This window comes from Macaca nemestrina, chromosome 20, assembly GCF_043159975.1.
Source record: "Macaca nemestrina isolate mMacNem1 chromosome 20, mMacNem.hap1, whole genome shotgun sequence".
NCBI lineage: Eukaryota > Metazoa > Chordata > Mammalia > Primates > Cercopithecidae > Macaca > Macaca nemestrina.
In genome coordinates this window covers 17,894,378-17,917,891 of record NC_092144.1, presented here as the reverse complement: position 1 = coordinate 17,917,891, position 23,514 = coordinate 17,894,378, and the positions used below count along the sequence as shown (strand labels likewise).

Below are 23,514 nucleotides of genomic sequence, written 5' to 3'. Positions count from 1 at the left end.
GCAGCGTTGCCCTTTTATACGGGTGAGGAAACACGCTCAGACTGCAAAGTGGTTCTGTCCAGGTGACAGGGAGAGAAGCAAAGAAAAGCCAGCAGAGCCCTGCCAATGATGGGAGGGGACCTTTGGGCACAAGAGGCATTGCTTAAAGCGCATCAGGGAGGAGGGACACCCCCGCGCCCTTTTGCAGAAGGAGAAACTGAGGCTGGAGGAGTGGGTCGATCACCCAGGTCGCCCGAGGGGAGAAGGGAAAGAGGCTGATTGCCGCCCACCCAGCCCCCTTTCCGCTGCACTAGGCCGCTGGGGGGGTTGAGCGGAAAGAGGACTTGACCCCGGCCCCCAAGGTGAGCCCCCGCGCCCCTCCTGCTGTTCCCGGGGGAGCCGGTCCAGGTGAGGGGCGGGCGGGCCGGCGGGCGGCCAGGGTCGGGTTTCAGGAAATCCGCCGACATTCCTTCGGGGCTTAAGAGGGAAAGTTGACTCGGCGCCGCCCTCGCCCCCCCCCACTTCCTACCCCCCGGGGCGGCCTGGCCGGGGGCGGCAGGCGGGGGGCGCTGAAGCCGGCCTGGGCGTGAATCAGCGGCAGGCCAGGCGTCCGGGAAGCCACAGCAGCCGAGGTCAAGGCAGGCAGCGGACAAGCGCCCTTTGTCCCTTGCCGCCCTCACCACGACCCTGCTGACCCCCACCTCCAAGCAGGGTACAGGCTGGGGAGGAGGCAGGGTACCATGGCGCCGGTGGTTGTTGCTGAGGGTTGTTGGGGGAGGAAGGAGGGATGTGGCTGCCCCCCTAAAGCAGCTGGTGCCTCCTGGGATCCAGACTTCAGAGGCTTCTCAGGGTACAGATGGGCAGGGAACCTGGCCTCCCTGGGGCAGGTCTGCAACTTTCCAGGCAGATCCCCTAGGCAGGTCTGCAACTCCCCAGGCCCCGCCTTCAGTTCCTGAAGTCCAGAGTGCATTAAACTGAGGACCCAGGCTTCCCTTCTCTCCAGGCTCAGCCTCCAGGGCAGAAATTATAAAGCCTAGGGTACACACAGGCCCTACTTTCCTATGCCACAGACCCTGAACCAGGTGTCCAGACCCTCACTGCTCCTTAATTCCTGAAAGCACCTGCCTGGAACACCAGGCAGCTAGTCCCATACTGGGGGGGCAGGGGGGTCCTGAGCACGGGGCTCTCAGAACGGGAGAGGCAGCTCTCAGCCTTGCTCCCTCCCAGTGCTTGTGGGTCCCCACAGGACCCTGAAGGTGCCGCTTCCACTGCCCCCTCCCTGGTGCACCCTCAGTGCCCTGGAATCACGAGGGAGCTGGGGATGGAGGCCCCCCCAACCTGATACCTCTAATCCAGAAGTGACGTTTTTGAGTGGAGCGTGCAGGACTAAGGAGGGGTCCCTCCCCCACCCCAAGGGGAGGCCCTCCCTCTGCCCGAGGGGAGGCCCTCCCTCCATCTGCCCTTTATACGTTCCCAGCCAACTTCAAGGACTTGGGTCAATATTTGTCAGAAGTTCCGTTGACGCTAGCTCCCTTTTGTCGTCAAGGAGATGATGGAACTGGGGAGGAATGGGTTAAACTTCTGGGGGCCCTAAGGGCACTCTGGGGTCAACTCCCTTTCCCTGAAGTCAAAGGTGTGGGGTAAAGTTCACCCAAGGACAAAGGTCACACTCCAGGGTGGGGCTGGGCAGGATTGGAAAATGGTCCCTCCCTTTCTATGGGTAAGAACAAGAGAGGGATGTCTACTGGCTAGGGTCACACAGCAAGACAGAGAGTGTGTTCCAGGCTTGGACCCCAGGCAGCATGACTTGCTGGGACTGAGTTTTCTTGCTACTTGGAGGGACTAAGTTCTCCATCCTCTGCTTTTGCAAATATTTAGTGAGTGCTTTGCTTTCAGCCCCCACTGGGCCCACCATGGGGTCCAAAGGGGCTGAGGCTGCCCACAGTCTAAAGAAAATCAGTTGCACAAGAAATGAAATGGTTGGAAGAGTTGTGTTTCAAAAACAATAAAACAAAGTGAAGGAGAGGGAGAGTGCTGGGGGAAGGGTGGAGGGCCTCTCTGAGGAGGTGGTACTGGACCTGTGACCTGATGGAGCAGAAGGAGCTAACTGGGGAACCTGTGGGGAACAGCATTCCAGCAGAGGGAACAGCCAATACGCAGAAGCCGTTCGATAGTAACAAGCCTGGTATGTTTGGGGAAACAGGGCTCCAATGGCTGGGGCAGAATGAGGGAGAGGAGGGGGAAGAGGAGAGGAAAGAAGAGGAGGGGAGAGAATGGCGAGAGGGTGGCAGGGCAAAGATCTGCTTTTTCTGCTTTTCAAAGCTCCCTTTGCCTGGTGTGCAGAGAAAGGCAGAAGGGTTATCAGAGAAGCCCCGGAGGGGGCCGGGAAGCATCCCTGAGGGAGACCGTGGGGCCTGGATCTGAATGGGGTGGGGAGAAGGGGTCGGAGTCTCAGAATGGAGATGTGTTTTGGAATCAGAGCCAACAGGATTTGCTGATGAATTGGACGTGAGGGATGAGCGAAGGAGAGAGCTGTCACGTGCACTTCCAGGTCTCTGGCCTGAGCACCTGGATGGATGGGGGAGCCCTTTCCCAAAACCAAAATGACTGGAAGAGAAGTAGAAATGGAGGGGGGAATAAAATCAAGGTTTTGCTCCAGAAGCCTGAAATCCTCCCAGAAGGGGGTGAGGCGTCTCTTCCGGGAAGGGGGTGAGAGCATCTGCAAACACGAGCCATGGGGGAGTAGTGGTGAGTATCCTAAAAACTCAATTCCAGCCAACAACTGCCACCTCCACTTAACCCTCTAGGTCCCCTGGCAGGTAGGACTATGGCTCCATGTTTCAGAGCGGACAAGCAGGCCTGGGGGTCACCTCTGCTCCAGGAGATCCTCCAGTGCTGTGCTAAGGGCTTGGATTGTACAGACTTCTGCTGCCTTGCGTCTTCCCACGGAAGCTCTTAGGCTGGGTGGTGCCCATTGTGCAGAGGAAGAAACTGAGGCACAAAAGGCCTGGTTTTCCAAAGTAAATGGCAGCGCCTCACCTTGTCTCTCTTCTCCATCCAGAGTTCAGATGGGGCAGGGGCGCCCTGGGCCCGTATGGGCTCCCCTCCCCCAATCTTGTTTTTTGATAGTCTGGAGTCTGAACTGGAGATTTAAGTAGAAGAGGGTGGGGCTTCAGTATTGGGCAGAACAATGGGGGCTCCTGAGCTCCCCGAGACACTTTTGCCCCCTTGACTGGTTGGGGACCTGGGGAAAGAATCCAGGCCTCTAAGGGACTCCTGGAAAAGGGGACTTGGAGCCGTTCGGTTCCCTGGGCGCTGCAGCTGGGGGCGGGGCTGCGACCCAAAGTGGGTAATTGCACCCTCCAACTCTCATTTCAGGCACCCCCATCCGCAGCAGCCTTGGAGGCCAGGAACCCTTTATTCCTGGGCGCCCGCATGGGGTGGGGACCGGGAGGAGGGAGATGAGACGCCCGGGCCGGGAGGGGTCCCGAAACTCGAGCAATGGCCAAAAATAATAACACGGAGAAGGCTCTTTGCGCAAAAGAAGGAAGACAAACTGCGTCGCTCCGGGCAGCCGGCGTTACCTGGAGTCGGCGGGCGGCGGCCGCCGGAGCGATTACTCACCGCGTGGCGCACCCCACCCGCGGGCCGCTGAGTGGATTTTTCCGTGGCGGGGTGTGAATAGGTCCCGGGGGGAGAGCTTCTTACCGCTCTCCTCCCGGGAATCCCTACTACTGCGGTGCGGGACCCAGTTCCCGCGCAGGCCTGGGTCCCCGCACCCACAGGGGACTACATCTCCCCGTCTGCCCACGCAGGAGCTCCCTCCCGAGGCCCCCGGGGCGCCCAGAGCAACCTCAAACCCATCCCGCGCGCGAGGGGGACAGCGCAGCCAGGGAGAAGGCGAAGGACTCCGTGCCTTCCTGCTTTTTCTCCTTTCTTCCAGCAAAGCCTGGGGCCGAGGCTACTCGCGGAGAATCGAAAAGAGGAAGGATGAGGTGGGAGGGCTGGGACCCGCGCGCCGAGGGCGTGGGGCTGGGGGTGACTTTTAGGCCCCTGGGAAGGCAGAGGGGCTGGAGATGGGGGTAGGCGGGACTCAGGGACCGCTCGGTGGGGGGGCGGGGCCAGAGCTGGGGTGGGGGCCGAGACAGAAGATTGGGCGGTGGAGGGGGGAATGGAGGAGCTGGGGACCAAAGGGGCCACTAAAGAGGCACTGGGCTGAGAGGAGGGTGCAGGGAAGTGGGCAGGGTTATGGAGACGGGATTGCGGGTGCCGGGTCCCAGACTGGGGGTGGGAAGCCTGGAGCTGGCAGGGTTGGAGAGGGAGGTCCTGGGTCGGTAGGGGTTGAGTAAGTGGGCTCTGGGCCGCGGGATAGGGCGCGCGCGGTTCGCAGAGGGGCGGAGGCCGGACGGGCGGGGCGCGCGGTGCCCGCGGGCTGGCGGGCGGCGGGGAGGCCGGTGCGGGGCCCGCCGCCCCCCCGGGGCCGGGCCGGGCCGGGGGCGGGGCCGGGCGGGGCCAGCGGCGCATTAGCGCCTTGTCAATTCGGCTGCTCAGACTTGCTCCGGCCTCCGCGTCCGCGCCCAGCGACGTGCGGGCGGCCTGGCCCGCGCCCTCCCGCGCCCGGCCTGCGTCCCGCGCCCTGCGCCGCCGCCGCCGAGCCGCCGCCCACCGCGCGCCCCCGGCAGCGCCGGCCCCATGCCCGCCGGCCGCCGGGGCCCCGCCGCCCAATCCGCGCGGCGGCCGCCGCCGTTGCTGCCCCTGCTGCTGCTCTGCGTCCTCGGGGCGCCGCAAGCCGGATCAGGAGCCCGTGAGTACCCTGCGCCCCGCTCCTTCCCCCCTGCCAGAGCAGAGGGCGGGCGCCCCGGGGGCAGCCGCGGGGGGAGGGGGCGCGGGCGCCACCTGGACGGCCGGGGAACAAAGGAAGGCGCCCCCGGCGCAGCCCTCGGGGCGCCCTCACCTGCGGGGCACACGGCGCCGAAGCCCACTGCCCAGAGAGTCCTGCTTCCGCGCCCGAGGCCCTGTTACCTGAGCAACTGGGCCGAGGGCTCCAGGCCAGGCCCCCGGGGGCTGGGAAGATCGCGGCCTGAGACCCTCTGCACGCCAGGACGTGGCGGGCGCACGCGTCTGCTTCGGTAGACTCTGAGCCGCTGGGACTGCAGGGCACCGCTCCCAGGCGGGGGCGCACGCGGTTGGCGCGCTGGGTGCGGGCCCCCAGCGGGCCCCCCCAGGCGGAGGGATGAGCCCCACGGGAGGGCGGGGCTGCAGGGGGGCCGCTCTGGCCGCCTGGCGCGCAGCCCGGGGTCCCCGGGGACTCGCCTCTCCACGGGCCGGCGCCACCGCCCTCCCCCTGCGGGACCCGGTGCACGGGGGTCCGCGGAGCCCCCGCCACCGGCGGCGCTTAGAACTGTTTTCGGCCAGGCTGTATCGGGCAGAGAACCTCCAGCGAGAGGAATCTTTGTGAGAGAGTGGGTGAGAGGGAGAGGGAGCGGGAGCCAGTGAGTCCGGGCACCGGCGGGCCCAAACTTTGAGGGGGCCCACTGGGAATCCGCTGCCCTACGGGCCAAGATCCCCGCCCTGGAGGGACTTCTGGCCTCAGGCACTCTGGGGCCCCCCATCCAAGGAACACCCCCGCAAGGATACGTCTCCATATCCAGACCCGCTCTGGGACACACCCAGAGACACACAAAGAATCACACTGGCTTGTGGCCCGTCACCCTCGCCCTCAAACTCGCGCACACTGCATCCCAGATGCACATTCGCACACCATCGCGGACGCACACATTCCATCCCCGACACACACTTTCATGGTCACACACATCCCACAGGGGAGGCGACCCAGGGGCACAGAGGCAGGCACCACTCGCCCCAGACGTTCAGTCACTCCACGCACCCCATCCAGGCGCACGGGCCACCCCGGGGGTCGCCGGGCACACACGGCTCCCAGGCTCACCCACCCTGTGCTGGGCTGTTTGCGGGCTGCCTGTAGGGCTCCTCCAGGAAGGGGCAGAGTGCGGGCATCCTCTAGGAGCACTTGCTGAAAGCCTAGCTCTCCCCTGGCATCTGAGCAGGTGAGGGGCTACCTCGGGCCCTCCCAGGGCCCCTGACGGCTCTGCCAGGCGGTGGGCAGCGCCTGTGAGTGCCACTGTGAGCGCCAAGCTTTGTTTTCAGCCAGTAGAGCAGCAGGCAAAGGTGTGTGGGGGTGGGGGTGGGGGTGTTGTAAGTGTGTTTTTTCCTTTAAGGGGAAAAGAAATTAAATAAAAGATTCTCACACCTCAGCAATATGTTTCTACTTACGGTGTGTCTTAGCACCTGACCAGCAGGCGGGTGGGTCGTAAAGTGTCTGCAGGTACCAGCAGGACGGGAGATGGGGACCCCCGTGGGGACCCTGGGATGGAGGCCACCCTTCCTCCCTGGTTGCAGAGAATCTCACACTTTTCCCTTTTAAAACACATGGTGTTCCTTTTTAATAACGGCAGTGGCTCCAGATTGGGAAAAGAGGAGAGAAAAAACTTTTAAAGGCCCCAGCTCTGCGGGAAAGGAGGGGAGGCAGGGAGTGAAAAGGGGACTGTTGAAAAGCCAACCTAGGGATCTGCTTTGGGGAGCCCTCTAGGAGGCCCTCCAAACCAAGCCAAGCCCCCACCAACTCCAGCTCAGTGGGCTGTTCCCAGCTGCTCCCCCGCCTGGCCTGGAATGCGTGCGTCCCTGTCCCCAGTGCCTTAGCCCATTGTTTGTGGAGGCCTGGAGGGAGTGCCTAGTCTGCCGGGACCCCAGAGCTGGGAGGGGCTGTCATCTTTGTGGTTCCTGGGGGCTGCAGGCTTCTAAGCCCTCTGGACATTCGATTGCAATCACATCTCATTGATCTCCCCAGCAAGTAGAATGTATTTCTCCTCCCATTTCATGGAGGAGAAAATTGAGAACTGGAGAGGGGAAGTCAATTGCCCAGGTTCTCCCACTGGGGTTGCACCCATATCCTGGGAGGAGAAAGTGTCCTTCTGACCTTACCGGCTGGGGCTAAGAGGGTGGGAGACTGGCCTGTCCAGGCCCGCCTGGCCTTGCCTTCCCCCCCACAACCCGTCACCGCTCCGTGTCCCCCGCCCAGCCCCGGGAGGGCAGCTGCAGCTGCTGGCAAGTGAGCCACGCCAGCCCAGGCCAGGCGGGTGTGGCAGAGGGGCAGTGCCCCCCAGCCAGGACCCCCCAGAGAGCCCGTTCCTGGCCAGGCCATGGTGGCGGGTGTGGAGGCCGGAGGGGCGAGTCCCACTCTATGAGGGCTGAGAGGGGCCTGGGGTCTGGGCAGGCCTGGCCGTGCCTCCCACTCTGTTGGGGGGGCCCAGGCAGGAAGCGGTGGGTGGGCCAGGGCAGAGACGCTGGCACGCCCGAGTTCATGCAGAAGGAATTCCGAATTAGCGGGCGGCTGGCTGCCTGGGACCTCCAGGGCGGCCCCCTGGCCCCCAGCCCCCCGCCCCCCTCGGCCGCCCCCGCCTCCTCGACTCTGGCCCGCTCAGCCGGCTCCTTCGCACGGACGCGGAGACCTCCGGCGAGCCCTGGGCCAAGCCCCAAGCGCAACTGCGATTCCAGGCTCCAGCAAGACAGAGCCCTCGAGCCAAGTTTGCCCCGGAATATCATCAGGGCCGTCCCAAGAACCGTGTCCACCCCACCTCGCCCATCTAGGGCAGTGAGGGCAAGTGCCGGGCAGCGCTGGCATTCAGGGGGCCTCCTGGGGGGCCGGGATCACCCTGTCCTTGGCTGCCATCTCTGCGAAGCTGGGCTGCCCTTGCCTCCTGCAGTCCCTTCTTCCAGCCGCATGGGGAGTCCTTTTAATGCAAATCTCACCGCATCCCTCCCTCCCCGGCTGAGAACCCTGGAATCCCTCCTCCCTGCAGGTCAGGATCTCGGACCTCTCAAACTTCATTTCCCACCGCTTCTGCCCCAGGACCTTGGCACTTGCAGCTCCCACTGCCTGGACATGCTCTGTTAGATAATGTCACAGCTACTTCTCTTACTTTATTCAGGTGTCTACTCAAAGGTCACCTCCCCAGACAGGCCTCCGGAGCTCCTGCCGCTGCTCTGTCTTCCTCCAGCTCCTGCTTTACTTTCTCCCCTATTTATTGTCTTAGATATTTATTTATTTATTTATTTTTCCTGCTGCTTCCTTGGATTTGATGCCCACAAGGGCAGGACTTTTGTGTGTCTTGGTCATCATCCCAGTGCCCACAGATCCTGACACACTGTAGGTACCCTGTGAAAGAACAGATGAACGCATGAGCCAACAAAGGAGTGGATGAGTCTTTACAACCACTCTGGGTGGAAGGAGAAGCCCCTTTCCAGAGGCTCAGAGAAGTAAACACTGAGGCCGGGTGCCCTGGCTCATGCCTGTCATCCCAGCACTTTGGGAAGCCAAGGCGGGTGGATCACTGGAGGTCAAGAGTTCGAGACCAGCCTGGCCAAAATGGCGAAACTCTGTCTCTCCTAAAAATACAAAAATTAGCTAGCTGGGCATGAAGGTTACGGTGAGCCGAGATTGTGCCACTGCACTCCAGCCTGGGTGACAGAGTTAGACTCTGTCTCAAAAAAAAAAAAAAAAAGTAAAACACTGAGTCAGGCTGTGGGCATTCGAGTCCCGGTCAACTTGGTTTAAAGATCTCATGGGAAAATGTTGTCTCCAACAGTATTTTCACTCCACTCAAACAACCCCATGAGGTTTGTTTTGTTGGTTTTTATAAATTTAAATTTAAATTTTTTTTCTTTTTTGAGACACGGTCTCACTGTCACCTAGGCTGGAGTGCAGTGGTGCAGTCATGGCTCACTGCAGCCTCAACTCCCCAGGCTCCTGCGTCAACCTCCCAAGTAGCTAAGACCACAGGCATGGGCCACCACCCCCTCCCCACCTGGCTAATTTTTGTATTTTTGGTAGAGACAGGGTTTTACCATGTTGCCCAGGCTGGTCTCAAACTCCTGACCTCACATATTACTCCCACCTCAGCCTCCCAAAGTGCTGGCATTACAGGTGTGAGCCACCACGTCCAGCCAACCCCATGACATTGATGCCCACTTCCCAGATGGGGAAACTGAGACTCAGAGGCATCGGGAGGTTGGCCTGTGCACCCCCTCCTCCTTCTCTGAGCCTTGGTTTCCCTATGGACAAAATAGGTTCTTCTTAGGTTCTGGTCTCCAGAGGGGGAACTCCTGGGCTGCCCTGATGGCCAGCAGGAAAGGAGGCATCAACCACCCATGGGCATCCCCAAGGCTCCTGTGCCTAGCACCCAACTCACACACAATCTGGTTCAGGAAGTCCTTTCCCCTCTGACTTTCACAGTAGCCCAGGAGACAAAGAGCTTTCTCGTTCCCACTTTGCAGATGAGGAAAACTGAGTGGAGGGAAAGAGCAATGATGTCAAGTCCCTTTGGATGGAAGTTGGGGACGTGCAGTTTGCCAGGGCTGCCTTTAGTCCCAGAGGTAGGCAGTGTGGAGCAGAACTTTGGAGACCAGAAAATCTGGGCCTAACTAGTATGGCCTTCCCTCATTCCAGGGAGGAAATTGAATCTTTTAGAGCCAGAGTTTTTTCATCCTTAACATGAGCAGGATTGGCCGAGAAAATGTAGGTAAAGTCTTAGCCCTGTATTCAGAACACAAGTGCCCAATAAATGGTGCTCTTAGGCCGGGTGCGATGACTCACGCCTGTCATCTCAGCACTTTGGGAGGCTGAGGCGGGTAGATCACTTGAGGTCAGGCGTTCGAGACCAGCCTGGCCAACACGGCGAAACCCCGACTCTACTAAAAATACAGGCTGGGTGCGGTGGTTCACCCCTGTAATCCCAGCACTTTGGGAGGCTGAGGCAGGCAGATCACGAGGTCAGGAGTTCGAGACCAGCCTGACCAGCACGGTGAAACCACATCTCTACTAAAAATACAAAAATTAACCAGTCATGGTGGCATGCGCCTGTAATCCCAGCTACTTGGGAGGCTGAGGCAGGAGAATCACTTGAAACTGGGAGGTGGAGGTTGCAGTGAGCCAAGATAGTGCCATTGCACTCCAGCCTGGATGACAGAGGGAGACTCTGTCTCAAAAAAAAAAAAAATAATAATAATAATAAATGGTGCTCTTAATGATTCAAGTAAGGCTTTCATTTTAAGCAGTGCCCTTCCCCCACAGAAACACCTACTGTGTGTGAGGCTCTGGGAGTATCACAGGAAGAACGCACAATCTTTTGTTTCTAGTTGCCAAAAAAGAAAAATGAAATGAGAACGAAAAATAAAGAAGGTTAGGAGGCCGGGCGCGGTGGCTCAAGCCTGTAATCCCAGCACTTTGGGAGGCCGAGACGGGCGGATCACAAGGTCAAGAGATCGAGACCATCCTGGCGAACACGGTGAAACCCCGTCTCTACTAAAAAATATAAAAAACTAGCTGGGCGAGGCGGCGGGCGCCTGTAGTCCCAGCTACTCGGGAGGCTGAGGCAGGAGAATGGCGTAAACCCGGGAGGCGGAGCTTGCAGTGAGCTGAGATCCGGCCACTGCACTCCAGCCTGGGCGACAGAGCGAGACTCCGTCTCAAAAAAAAAAAAAAAAAAAAAAAGAAGGTTAGGCACAGTAGCTCATGCCTGTGATCCCAGGACTTTGGGAGGCCAAAGTGGGAGGATCGCTTGAGGCCTGGAGTTCAAGACCAGCCTGAGCAAACTAGCAAGACCTCATGTCTAAAAAAATATTTAAAAATCAGCCAGGTGTGGTGGTGCACACCTGTAGTCCTAGCTACTCGGGAGCTGAGATGAGGGAGAATCGCTTGAACCCAGGAGATCGAGGCTGCAGTGAGCTGTGATCATGCCACTGCACTCCAGCCTGGCCGACAGAGTGAGACCCTGTCTACTAAAAAATACAAAAAACTAGCCGGGCGAGGTGGCGGGCGCCTGTAGTCCCAGCTACTCAGGAGGCTGAGACAGGAGAATGGCGGGAACCCGGGAGGCGGAGCTTGCAGTGAGCTGAGATCCGGCCACTGCACTCCAGCCTGGGCGACAGAGCGAGACTCCGTCTCAAAAAAAAAAAAAATAAAAAAATAAAATAAAATAAAAATAAAAAGCAAAGCATGCCTGGGTGTGTTGGCTCACTTCTCTAATCCCAGCACTTTGAGAGGCCGAGGGAGGTGGATCATGAGGTCAGGAGTTTGAGATCAGCCTGGCCAGTATGGTAAAACCCCATCTCTACTAAAAATACAAAAGTTAGTCAGGCGTGATGGTGCACACCTCTAGTCCCAGCTACTCTGGAGGCTGAGGCAGAAGAATTGCTTGAACCCGGGAGGCAGAGGTTGCAGTGAGCCGAGATCGCGCCACTGCACTCCAGCCTGGGTGACAGAGCGAGACTCCATCTCAAAAAAAAAAAAAGCAAAGCATGGTGTTTATCATAACGATGTGCTAAGCAAGAGTCACTTGGACCCGAATGAGCCTGTATGCCCGAGTTGTGTGACCCCTCAGAGAACCTTAAGCACATCAGTGATGAAGAGTTTTGGAAGGCTCCAGTGTTGGAGTCAGACAGACTTGGACAACTCTAGGTCTGTCAGTTTGTCCACCATTGTTGCCCTGGGCATTTAACCCAACTGATCTTTACCTCCCCTATCTGTAAAATGGGGGACAATCATTAACAGTGCCTTCTCGGGACCGCCATGAACCCTGGAGGTCCTGGCATGGTCGAGGGCTCAGAGGGTCCCCGCCCTGGCCTGACACGTGCTCCTCTTTGACCCCAGACACAGCTGTAATCAGCCCCCAGGATCCCACGCTTCTCATCGGCTCCTCCCTGCTGGCCACCTGCTCAGTGCACGGAGACCCGCCAGGAGCCACTGCCGAGGGCCTCTACTGGACCCTCAACGGACGCCGCCTGCCCCCCGAGCTCTCCCGTGTGCTCAACGCCTCCACCTTGGCTCTGGCCCTGGCCAACCTCAACGGGTCCAGGCAGCAGTCGGGGGACAACCTTGTGTGCCACGCCCGCGACGGCAGCATCCTGGCTGGCTCCTGCCTCTATGTTGGCCGTAAGTTGGCACCCAGAATACCCCAGGGGTAGCCCTTGGGAGCAGCATCTCCCTCTGGAGAGAGGCATGAATCGTGGGCCTTCTGGCCAGGGGATGAGTGGTGGGCACACTGGCACGGCTATGCAGGTCTTTGAGGTGGGAATGAGAACCTGGAGACCCAGTCAGGCGAGGTGGCTCATGCCTGTAAGCCCAGCACTTTGGGAGGCTGAGGTGGGCAGATCACTTGAAGCCAGGAGTTCAAGGCCAGCCTGGCCAACATGGCGAAACCCCGTCTCTACTGAAAATACAAAAGTTAGCCGGGCATGCTGACAGGCACCTGTAATCCCAGCTACTTGGGAGGCTGAGACAGGAGAATCGCTTTAACCCGGGGGGCGGAGGTTGCAGTGAGCTGAGATGGCACCATTGCACTCCAGCCTGGGGGACAGAGCGAGACTTTGCCTTGAAAAAAGAAAAGAACCTGGAGATCGGGTCACCAGCCTGTTAAGAGCCCGTGCAGGTGTCACACCAACCGTGCTGGCACTTCTCAGCACAGGGCTGAGACTGTCGTATCTGCCCTCCTTCCACTCCAAGGTGGGGGCCTGGCGGGTGGGCAGCAACCCCTTGGCCCAGGCTCAGCTGGTCCAGACCCTCAGCCTGCTTCCTGCACCCTCCCCCTCTCCCAGTGCCCCCAGAGAAACCCGTCAACATCAGCTGCTGGTCCAAGAACATGAAGGACTTGACCTGCCGCTGGACACCAGGGGCCCACGGGGAGACGTTCCTCCACACCAACTACTCCCTCAAGTACAAGCTTAGGTTAGTGGTGGCCCAAGGGCGATGTGTGTGTCCCAGACTGGCTGTGTGACCTTGACCAATGTGGACCCTCTCTGAGCCCCCATGCGCTGTCTGCACCCTGAGACTGCCATGGTGAGGTCTGGGGGCCAGAAGGAACCCTCATACGTCCTGTCCCCCTCCCATCCCTGCAGGTGGTATGGGCAGGACAACACGTGTGAGGAGTACCACACAGTGGGGCCCCACTCCTGCCACATCCCCAAGGACCTGGCTCTCTTTACGCCCTATGAGATCTGGGTGGAGGCCACCAACCGCCTGGGCTCTGCCCGTTCGGATGTGCTCACGCTGGATATCCTGGATGTGGGTGAGCCCCCAGTGTCCGCTAGGCCCCTCCCTTGGCACCAGCCCAGCCCACCGGGCATCCCGAGAGGTCCCTGCGCCTTCTCATTTTTCCTGGGATCCCGCCTGCCCCTCCCCAGCCCGGTAACTCCTGGACTGTCCCTACTGGTTAGAGGGAAGGTAGGTAAGTAGCTGAGCATCCGCTCATCAGTCCGCAGCCCCCAGAAACAGCCAGGATACCCCCACTCCACGGAGAACACCTGGCCTGGCCACCTCCCCCTCGGCAGCCCAGGTGTGCAGGAGGGGGCCCTGGGGAGAGGGGAGGGGACGCCCAGGTCGGCAGGCGCCCCAGGAAGCCGAGGCCTGGAGCTGGGGGGCGCAGGGCGGGAGGCAGGAAATGGATGATCTGTGAGCAGAATTGAGCCTAATCTAATTAGGGTGTTTCTCAGCCCCAAGCAGGCCTGTGCCTTAACCCTTTAGGCCCCTCACCAAGGCCTCAGGGGGAGAGGCCAGCTCACCCTGCTGCCCTCAGGGGCCCCCAGAAGGATCCTCAGCCCCCCCAACACACACATACTCCGGGGTTGTAGCCCCCATCCCTACCCCCGCAGCCTCACTCTTCCCCACATCCTAAAGCTACAGTGGGAAAGTTCTAAGCCTCAGTTGCTTCTCTGCACCCAGCAAAATGTCACATCAAAGATTTCAGTAAGAGTGGAAGGGAGGTGAGAGTGGGGAGGGGGTGGCAGGGGAGTTCCCAGAAGGCTGACGGCCTGACAGCCCCCTGACCTCCTAAGCATGATAATAATATCATCAACCCGGCAATGTCTGCTTTCCCATAGTCAGTTGAAGATAGGATTATGTTTCGCCCGTCACAGATAATAATGGTGATAACAGCTAACATTAATTAGGTGCTGAGTGTTTCTCCAATATTATATATGGTGTAATCCACTAATCCTGGGGGTGGGGGCAGAGGGAGGAGGAGGAAAACAGAGGCAGGTGCCATCTGGGCCAAGTGCCCTGGGCCACACTGCTGGGGGGAGTTAAACGCAAACAGTTCCAGGCTGAAAGGGGCCCTCCTCCGCCCCGCAGTGACCACGGACCCCCCGCCCGATGTGCACGTGAGCCGCGTTGGGGGCCTGGAGGACCAGCTGAGCGTGCGCTGGGTGTCGCCACCCGCCCTCAAGGATTTCCTCTTTCAAGCCAAATACCAGATCCGCTACCGAGTGGAGGACAGTGTGGACTGGAAGGTGACCCGCCCATTCCCTGACTCCGCCCCGGTTCCTGCCAGGCCCCGCTCCCGCTCCTGCTAGGCCCCGCCCTCTACTCTGACCCTGTCCTGGCTGTCCAGGTGGTGGACGATGTGAGCAACCAGACCTCCTGCCGCCTGGCCGGCCTGAAACCCGGCACCGTGTACTTCGTGCAAGTGCGCTGCAACCCCTTTGGCATCTACGGCTCCAAGAAAGCCGGGATCTGGAGTGAGTGGAGCCACCCCACAGCCGCCTCCACCCCCCGCAGTGGTGAGCACCCCCCTAGGGCCGGGTGATCCAGCGGCCAGTCCAAAACCAGCTAGAGCCTCTGTTTCCTTGTTTTCTTTTCTTTTCTTTTCTTTTTTTGTTCTTTTGAGATGCAGTCTCATTCTGTTGCGCAGTGGCGTAATCTGCACTCACTGCAACCTCTGCCTCCCGGTTTCAAGGGATTCTCCTACCTCAGCCTCCCGAGTAGCTGGGACTACAGGCACGCACCAACATACACAGCTAATTTCTGTATTTTTTAGTAAAGACGGGGTTTCACCATGTTGTGCAGGCTGGCCTCGAACTCCAGACCTCGGGTGATCTGCCCATTTCGGCCTCCCAAAGTGCTGGGATGACATGTGTGAGCCACCGTGCCCAGCCTGTTTCCTGGTTGTCTCCAAGAGAGTAGAGGTCTCAAACTGGTGGCCCCCCCAGAGCTGAATGTGGCCCTTGGATCTATTTTCTTTGGCCTGTTGTTTGGGAAAAAAAAAAAAAAAAGTTTGACCAACTAGTAGAAATTTAAAACCAGGAAGTTTTTACACAAATATCCTAGATTCCTTAGAAAAATAAATTCTCCAGAAAATGTAACAGCATGGCCCACAGCCCCCATCAGCAGTGGTCACCCCTTCCCAGGACCCTCACTCTCCATTTGCCCATCCCCACCTGGCCTGTTTTGGACACTCAGACTCCCTCCTAAGAGGGCCAGCGAGGCCAGGCACGGTGGCTCATGCCTGTAATCCCAGCACTTTGGGAGACTGAGGCTAGCGGATCATGAGGTCAGGAGATAGAGACCATCCTGGCTAACACAGTGAAACCCCGTCTCTATTAAAAATACAAAAAATTAGCCGGGTATGGTGGCGGGCGCCTGTAGTCCCAGCTACTTGGGAGGCTGAGGCAGGAGAAAGGCAGGAACCTGGGAGGCAGAGCTTGCAGTAAGCCGAGATCACGCCTCTACACTCCAACCTGGCCAACAGAGCGAGAGACTCCGTCTCAAAAAAGAAAAAAAAAAAAAAAAAGAGGGCCAGCGAGTTTGAGACCCTTGCTTCTAAGGCCAATGGGCTGCCAACTCCCACTTTGATGGGCCTCAGTTTCCCCTTCTGATTAAGGCAAGGGGATGGGAATGATTAGGTGCCTAGATCTGCCTCCTCTTGCTGTCTGGGGTTTCTCCGGGTCCACAGGCCTCTACTCTCTCTTTTGTGAAATGAAACAAAAGCTGTTACTTGGAATGTCTGGCCTCCGTTTCCCCATCTGGAAGGTAGGGTCAAGAATCCCACTTGCCTTGGGCTGTCGTGAGGGTTGGATGACATAATTTGTGGCAAATGCCCACATGGTGGGTGCCACCTAAGTGCTTGCAGGCAGTTGGCATGGAGGTACTTATTGTCCCGTCCCTCCAGGGTTTCACTGCAAGGGAGACCGCTTTTTCTCAGGTGAGGACACTGAGGCTCTAGGAGGTCACATGGGTCTGAACTTAGTTCACAAGGAAGTCCAAGCTCACTCTGGCATGAGAGATGATAGGGAAACTGAGGCCCTGAGAGGGTCCCAGAGCTAGGGAGGGTTAGAGTCAGGCTCCAGTCAGCTCCCCAGCCCCTATCCCGGGCCCCTCCAGGTTCGGGGGTGGGCGGGAGCAAGCGCAGCCGGGAGGGGCCTGAGCCTTGGCCCCTGCTCGTGCCCGGCACCTGCGATTCTTGCACAGGAGCCAGCAGGCCGCTGCGTCCGCAGGGGAGGCTAGGGAGGCCGGGGAAGGCCAGCAGGGGCGGCGGGGGCCGGGGCCGTGCCAGGGGCTGTCAGCGGGTCCCCGGCTTTATTTATGACGTGAGGCCGATGTCCTTATCCGCCGGCCTGCTGGGGGGCTGGCTGCAGCCGGCAGCTGGACCGACAGGCAGGCCTCCCACCTGGTCCTCCCGGCCCACTCCCTGTCCCATGGGCCCATGCTGGGGACTGTCCCATGGGGTCATCTTGCACTCGGTCTCCCTTCATCTGTCACTCTTCCTCTGTGTCTCTGTCTCGATCTCTTTGTCCCTATGTCCCCAGGGTTTCTGTCCTACCCTGATCAGGCCCTTTCCTCCTGGGCTGACCCCCTTCGCTTTCACCTACCCTGCGTCTCCATCTCTCCATCCCTGGCCTCGGCTCTCTCATCCGTGCGTCTTTCTTCCTTTCTTTTTCAGCCCCCTGCTCTGTCTGTCTCTGTGTCTCATCCCCCCCAGCTCTGGCCTCTCTCATTCTCCCCTCCCCCCACTCCACTCGCACCTGGCTCAGGCCACAGGAATCGGGTTCCTGGAGGAGATGTGGAGGAGGAGCCCCTTCCTTCCCCCGCCCCCCACCCCACCTCCCCAGGGGCGCAACCGGGCCAGGGGCGCAGCTGGGCTGCTGTGCAGGGCCTCGGGGAGGACTCGGTCCCTGAGAAACCGGGAGGGAGGTTCCCCGAGGGGAACATCGTCCTGCCGCGCCGGGGTCTTCCCTCTCCTGCTCGCGCGCACCCCCTGCCGGGCGCGCCCTGACACTGCCGCTCCGCCCACCACCAGAGCGCTCGGGCCCGGGCGGCGGGGCGTGCGAGCCGCGGGGCGGAGAGCCGAGCTCGGGGCCGGTGCGGCGCGAGCTCAAGCAGTTCCTGGGCTGGCTCAAGAAGCACGCGTACTGCTCCAACCTCAGCTTCCGCCTCTACGACCAGTGGCGTGCCTGGATGCAGAAGTCGCACAAAACCCGCAACCAGGTAGGAAGGAGAGACCCGCGGGCGTGGGTGGGGACAGGGAGCTGGGGGGCCCAGGAAACAGGGGAGGGGGAAGAAAGCAGGCTGTGGACGCAGGTCTGCAGCCCCCACGACACCTCTGCCTTCCTTCCAAGCACAGGACGAGGGGATCCTGCCCTCGGGCAGACGGGGCACGGCGAGAGGTAAGGTGGGCCTGAATGGGTGCGCGGGAGGGAGCAAGGGGAGGGCCCCTTCCGGTGGCTGCAGGTCTTGTTCACACCCCCACGCCTCCCAACCCCAGCCTTAGAGTCGCCGAGATGGAATCCGTCCTCTTCCTTTGTTATTTATCAGCATTTATTTAGCACTTACTGTATAACTGGTATTGTCTGCTTTAGCCTAAGAACATTCAATGCCCTGAAAATGTCCGAAGTGGAATCTCCTCCGAAATGAATGAACATACTCACCCTAGTTAGCATGTATGGGCACCTACTGCATACTGGCCCCGCACCAAGTGCTTTACCTGCAGCTCAGATAGCCTCGCCAAGGCCCAGAGAGGGGCAGGATCCTGCCCAAAGTCAGCCAGCCAGAAGCGGTGGGAACAGGACCCGAATGAGGGCTCCTTCAGTGGCTCTGTGGTGCAGCCCTCTCCCGGGCTCCCTGCTTAGCTCGGCTTCCCCTCTGCCTGCAGGTCCTGCCAGATAAGCTCTAGGGGCGCAGGCCACCCTCCCTGCCACATGGAGACGCAGAGGCCGAACCCAAACTGGGGCCACCTCTGTACCCTCACTTCAGGGCACCTGAGCCACCCTCAGCAGGAGCTGGGGTGGCCACTGAGCTCCAACGGCCATAACAGCTCTGACTCCCACGTGAGGCCACCTTTGGGTGCACCCCAGTGGGGGGGTGTGTGTGTGTGAGGGTTGGTTGAGTTGCCTAGAACCCCTGCCAGGGCTGGGGTTGAGAAGGGGAGTCATTACTCCCCGCTACCTAGGGCCCCTCCAAGAGTCCTTTTAAATAAATGAGCTATTTAGGTGCTGTGATTGTGAAGGTGAGTTTGGGGCCTACCTGGCCTGGGGTGGGGGCTGTAAGATTTTAGGGGAATGTGAGGCATCTTAATGACCCTTTGAGATGAGAATTTTCACCTCCCAGGACTTCAGACTGTCTCTCCAGTATTTGCAAGGTCTGATTCTGAACTCCTTGGAGAATGTGATTCAAAATACCTGAGTCGGCTGGTCCCTAAGGCTCATTCGTATAATCCCAGAACTTTGGGAGGCCAAGCTGGGAGCATTGCTCGAGGCCAGGAGTTGGAGACCAGCCTGGGCAACAAAGGGGGACCTCATCTTTACTAAAAGTAAAAAATCGGCTGGGCGCGGTGGCTCACACCTCTAATCCCAGCACTTTGGGAGGCTAAGGCAGGTGGACCAAATGAGGTCAGGAGTTGGAGACCACCCTGACCAACATGGAGAAACCCCATCTCTACTAAAAATACAAAATAACTGGGCATGGTGGTGCATGCCTGTAATTCCAACTACTCAGGAGGCTGAGGCAGGAGAATCACTTGAACCCAGGAGGTGCAGGTTGCAGTGAGCCGAGATGGTACCACTGTACTCCAGCCTGGGCAACAAGAGCAAAACTCTATCTCAAAAAAAAAAAAAAAAAATTGGGCTCATGGTGGCATGTGCCTATAGTCCCAGCTACTTGGGAGGCTGAGGCAGGAGGATCGTTTGAGCGGGGTGAAGCCGAGGCTGCAGTGAGCCATGATCTCACCACTGCACTCCAGTCTTGGTGACAGAGCAAAGCCCTGTCTCAAGCAAATAAACCTCAGAGTTTCTAGGGAGGGTGGGAGTCTTCTACCCATAATCCCTGGCCCTGTGGGGGTCCCCCCCTCCCCAGGCACACTGGCTGCAGTACCCTAGGACACAGAGATGGCAGAGCGGCTACAGAGGAAGGGCTTTTTATTGTGGGAGGTGTCTCGAACTGCACGAAGGTCAGCAGCGCAGTGGGGCGAGACCCCAGCCAGCTGGCGGTTAGGGCTGGGCTGGACGCCATCCGCCCCTTTTCCCATCTCCCTCGGCGCATCCCTGGGGAGCCGCCATCACTCGGCAGATTCCGCATCAAACCTGAGGTCCTGGAGAACCTCGCTGATCGCCTCCATGGTTTTAATTACCCTACAAGAGCGGATGGGAACTATAAATAAAACCCAGATGGGGTGAATTAGCTGCTGCCGCGAAGCTGCAAGAGGGCTGTGGCTGTGGTGAGCCCCGGGCCCTCCTGCCCGCCGCCAAACCTCCAGGCAGCACTAGCAGCAGGAGGGACCAATTAGGTGCCTGGGAGAAGGGGTGGCCCCATAGGTCACAGTGGGCTGAGAGAAAAGGCCATCTGGGCTCTGGGCACAGTGGCTTACGCGTGTAATCCAGCATTTTGGGAAGAGGCAGGCGGATCACCTGAGGTCAGGAGTTCAAAACCAGTCTGGCCAATATGGCGAAACCCCGTCTCTACTAAAAATACAAGAACTAGCCAAGCGTGGGGGGAGGCATCTGTAATTCAAGCTACTTGGGAGGCTGAGGCAGAAGAATCGCTTGAACCTGGGAGGCAGAGGTTGAGGTGAGCCAAGATCGCGCCACTGCACTCCAGCCTGGGTGACAGAGCAAGACTCTGTCTCAAAAAATAGAAAAAAACGGAAAAAAAAAAAAAAAAAAAAAAAGGACCGGGAGTGCTGGCTTATGCCTGTAATCCCAGCACTTTGGGAGGCTGAGGCAGACAGATCACGAGGTCAGGAGATGGAGACCATCCTGGCCAACATGGAGAAACCTCGTCTCTACTAAAATACAAAACATTAGCTGGGCGTGGGGCACATGCCTGTAGTCCCAGCTACTTGGGAGGCTGAAGCAGGGGATTCATTTGAACCCAGGAGGTGAAGGTTGCAGGGAGCTGAGATCGCGCCACTGCACTTCAGCCTAGCGACAGAGTGACTCCATCTCAGCAAAAAAAAAAAAAAAAAAAAAAAGGCCATCTTGGTGGGATGTGTAGCATCAGGAGGTTATGAAGCATGACTGTCAAATGTGTATGTACATGAGTGTGTATGCTTGGGGGCTGAGAACAGGCATCTGAAGATTTGTGCTCAGTGGGGCATGGGTGACAATATCCAAGCTCCACGGACAGCCACGTGTGCAGGATTGGCATGAGTCGAGGTACACAGCAGTGTCCCAGCAATGCACAGCGAAATTGATGTGAAGTTTCACGACTATGCCCTCTGGGGAAGTGTATATCTGAGGGCCACCAGATGAGAACACCATTGTACAGAGGCAGAGGGTTCCTCTGCTGGGTCTGACCGTGCCAACCCTGGTGCAAATTAAGCATAGCCAGGCGGCTTGGGCAGCAGCGCTCACTTCATTTTCAGCTGGTGCATCTGTACAGCGTCCTCCTGCCCCGCCAACTCTGGCGTCTCCATCAGCTGCAGCAGGGCCACCTGGTGGGGGAATGAGCAACGCAAAGGATGTCTCCACCGGCAGAAGCCACCCCCTGCCCTCCCAGGATGTTCAGGAAAAGACAGAGGCACCCAGAAAGGCAGTGCCCGGGTAGAACCACAAGGGGCAGTGCTTTGTGTAGGAAGAGTCCGAAATTCAGTTTAGAGGGGCTCTCAGAAGGCAGACAGCGAGCATGCCAGAGGCAGTGCAGAGCGCGATGTGGGCGTGGCCTGGGAAGAAAAGTGACCTCTTGTCTTAGCCAGGCAGTGGCCCTAGCGGTGGGTTAGACTGCGCCTCATGGTCCCAGGATAAAAGTAGGCTAAAGGCTGGAGGCGGTGGCTCACGCCTGAAATCCCAGCACTCTGGAAAGCCGAGGAGGGCGGATCGCTTGAAACCAAGAGTTCGAGACCAGCCTTGCCCATATGGCAAAACCCCGTCTCTACTAAAAAAAAAAAAATACAAAAATTAGCCGGGCGTGGGGGGGCACGCCTCTAATCCCAGCTACGCAGGGGGCTGAGGCAGGAGAATTGCTTGAACCCGGGAGGCAGAGGTTGCAGTTAGCGGAGATCACGCCATTGCACTCTAACCTGGGTGACAAGAGCGAGACCCTGTCTTTAAAAAAGGAAAAGAAAAAAGGCCAAAAAGAGGCTGAGACGGGTAGCTCATGGGGGGCGTGTCCTAGGAATTCCAGAGCAGATCTCGGTGTGGGCGTGGCCTCACGTAGATGTGACCGGCCACACACACACACACACACACACACACACACGCATGGTTGCAGGGCCTAGTAGGCGGATCCCAGGAGAGAAATAGGCAAAAAAACTAAAGCTGTGATGGAGGAATACGGAGGAGGCGTAGCCTGGGAACCCCCTCGCCTGTATCTACGGGAGGTTGGGGGTGGGACAGGAGAAGTGGAAGAGTGTGGGTGGAGCATTGTTGGGGCGGGACCTGGGCGTGCTGGAATAGCATTTAGGCGGGGCTGGGAGAAAGTGGGAATGCTCTAGGAATAAGGACAAAACTTGGAAAAAAAATTGGGTATAAACAGCAAGGGCAAGGTCCAAGAATCCTCAAGTGAAGACTTAATAGAGGATTGATGTGGGACTGTAAGGGGTGAGGTCTGTGTATGGGATACTGGGACCACCCCCCAGTCCATCAACCAGGGGTGCGCCACGAGAGGAACCGGCCAGGGTCCTAGGGACGCGGCGGGGAATGGGTGGTGGCCTCACCGTGCCCAGCCGCGTCTGCTCCAGCTCCTGCAGGCTGCGCACGTGGCTGGCGAGCAGCGGCTGCCTGCGAGGCCCGGCCAGCTCTGCTTCCACCGCCAGCACCTCCCGCGAGGCGGCGGCGAAGGCCTGAGTCACCTCGTGCACTGTGCTCCGGTAGCGCGCGAAGTCGTAGTCCGGGCCGCTGCGCAGGTACTGGCGGTGGCCTCTGCGGCAGGTGGGGACCCTGAGGCCGCGCCCCTAGGTTCTCAGGCTCTGCACCCGCGCCGACCACCTAAAAGGCCCCCAGGAAGTGTCCCCGGCCCCCAGAGGGGAGGACTGGTAGGTAGGAAGGACACTTCCTGACTCCTGCAGGGGAACCCGAGACAGGCCCACCCCTGCTCTTGGGGAGGAGAGAGAAGCCACCAGGAGTGGGTCGTCGGGTAGTGAGGACGTGCTGTGGGGCCTTTCTCGTGAAGGTGAGGACTCGGTGCCCCGAAATCCCCGCCGCATCTGACTCTGCAGCCGCGTGAGGACCCAGCTCCTCCTCCAGGCACGCCCGCCGAAAGCACGCCCACGCCCAGAGCGGGCGGGAAACTGAACCCTGAACCCCTGCGCACCCCCACTCACTCCTCCAGTCGGCGGAAGCCCTGCGCGCGCTCAGCCTGCAGCTGGTGGATGCGCTGCACCAGCGTCCGGATCGGGGCGTCTTTCTGTGGGGCGGGGGGCACGGCTGGGGTATGTAACCGGCGCCCCTGGGTCTGCGCCGCCCGCCCCGCGCCCGTTCCCGCTCGGGCCTGGACTCACCCAGGGCCACGCCAGCTCCTTGCGTCCCGGAGCTTCGGTGGTCTCCCCAGGAGCGGGCACTGCGGGGACCGTGGGCTCCGCCGCGGTCTGGGTGATCATGACTGCGCAGCCTGGCCAGGCTCCGGAGCAGGTCCTTCCACTGCGTCCGACGCCCCCTACAGGCCGGGAGGTCCACGGACCCCCACCCTGCTGCTGGCCAGCCACGAGACCTCGGGGAAGAAAGGCGAGCCAAGACCGCGGGCCGCCCAAGCAAGCCCTCCATCCTCCACCCACTCTTCTTTTTTTTTTTTTTTTTTTTTTTTTTTTGAGAGGGAGTCTCGCTCTACCGCCCAGACTGGAGTGCAGTGGCCGGATCTCAGCTCACTGCAAGCTCCGCCTCCCGGGTTTACGCCATTCTCCTGCCTCAGCCTCCCGAGCAGTTGGGACTACAGGCGCCTGCCACCGCGCCCGGCTAGTTTTTTGTATTTTTTAGTAGAGACGGGGTTTCACCGTGTTAGCCAGGATGGTCTCGATCTCCTGACCTCGTGATCCGCCCGTCTCGGCCTCCCAAAGTGCTGGGATTACAGGCTTGAGCCACCGCGCCCGGCCATCCACCCACTCTTCTTGTTCCGGTCCAGCGACCGCGTTTTTCCTTGAATGTGCGGCTCTGAATACAGAACAGCTGTTAGCCTTGAGTTCGTTTCTATGCTTGTATCTCAACACCGACTTCCACATGAAGCGGGTATTGAGCGTGGATTTTGACATTCAAGAGCGTTAAGTA

General features: G+C 59.3%; 2 protein-coding genes and 1 long non-coding RNA gene across 6 annotated transcripts; 1 reads left to right on the top strand and 2 right to left on the bottom strand.

The window, feature by feature from the left end:
- Positions 1–4,528: 4,528 nt before the first annotated feature.
- Positions 4,529–19,096, top strand: LOC105485980 (cytokine receptor like factor 1). 3 transcript variants are annotated; one of them, XM_011748640.2, is made up of 9 exons: positions 4,529–4,783; positions 11,705–11,986; positions 12,649–12,778; positions 12,949–13,118; positions 14,180–14,337; positions 14,439–14,607; positions 17,124–17,311; positions 17,448–17,490; positions 17,976–19,096. In XM_011748640.2, exons 1-9 carry the CDS (start codon positions 4,672–4,674, stop codon positions 17,987–17,989), a joined length of 1,266 nt encoding a protein of 421 aa, XP_011746942.1. In that variant the 5' UTR covers positions 4,529–4,671; the 3' UTR covers positions 17,990–19,096. The 3 variants fall into 3 exon arrangements, with proteins under 3 accessions (XP_011746942.1, XP_070944320.1, XP_070944319.1); XM_071088219.1 differs by having other exon boundaries at positions 4,541–4,783; positions 14,439–14,565; positions 17,443–17,490; XM_071088218.1 differs by having other exon boundaries at positions 4,541–4,783; positions 17,443–17,490.
- Positions 14,852–16,923, bottom strand: LOC139360555 (uncharacterized). Its single transcript, XR_011618031.1, has 3 exons — positions 16,849–16,923; positions 15,880–16,097; positions 14,852–15,071 (listed from the first exon to the last, which is right to left on the bottom strand). It is a non-coding gene; the product is annotated as an uncharacterized lncRNA (long non-coding RNA).
- Positions 19,097–19,219: 123 nt separating the features above from the next.
- Positions 19,220–23,019, bottom strand: REX1BD (required for excision 1-B domain containing). 2 transcript variants are annotated; one of them, XM_011748745.2, is made up of 5 exons: positions 22,755–23,019; positions 22,578–22,660; positions 21,972–22,194; positions 20,671–20,750; positions 19,220–19,449 (listed from the first exon to the last, which is right to left on the bottom strand). In XM_011748745.2, the coding sequence occupies exons 1-5, from the start codon at positions 22,851–22,853 to the stop codon at positions 19,377–19,379; spliced, it is 558 nt and encodes a 185-aa protein (XP_011747047.1). In that variant the 5' UTR covers positions 22,854–23,019; the 3' UTR covers positions 19,220–19,376. The 2 variants fall into 2 exon arrangements, with proteins under 2 accessions (XP_011747047.1, XP_011747101.1); XM_011748799.2 differs by having other exon boundaries at positions 21,972–22,176; positions 22,755–23,017.
- Between the last annotated feature and the right edge of the window lie 495 nt (positions 23,020–23,514).

What these genes read in the sequence shown, in the direction of transcription:
- REX1BD (XM_011748745.2), bottom strand. Translation starts at nt 22,853, where the DNA reads ATGATCACCCAGACCGCGGCGGAGCCCACGGTCCCCGCAGTGCCCGCT. An exon ending in AGGAGCTGGCGTGGCCCTGG is followed by an intron (nt 22,661 to 22,754) that starts GTGAGTCCAGGC and finishes CCCGCCCCACAG; the next exon opens with AAAGACGCCCCGATCCGGAC. An exon ending in GGCTTCCGCCGACTGGAGGA is followed by an intron (nt 22,195 to 22,577) that starts GTGAGTGGGGGT and finishes GCGCGGCCTCAG; the next exon opens with GGTCCCCACCTGCCGCAGAG.
- LOC105485980 (XM_071088218.1), top strand. Translation starts at nt 4,672, where the DNA reads ATGCCCGCCGGCCGCCGGGGCCCCGCCGCCCAATCCGCGCGGCGGCCG. An exon ending in TCCCTCAAGTACAAGCTTAG is followed by an intron (nt 12,779 to 12,948) that starts GTTAGTGGTGGC and finishes CCATCCCTGCAG; the next exon opens with GTGGTATGGGCAGGACAACA. An exon ending in AGGACAGTGTGGACTGGAAG is followed by an intron (nt 14,338 to 14,438) that starts GTGACCCGCCCA and finishes CTGGCTGTCCAG; the next exon opens with GTGGTGGACGATGTGAGCAA.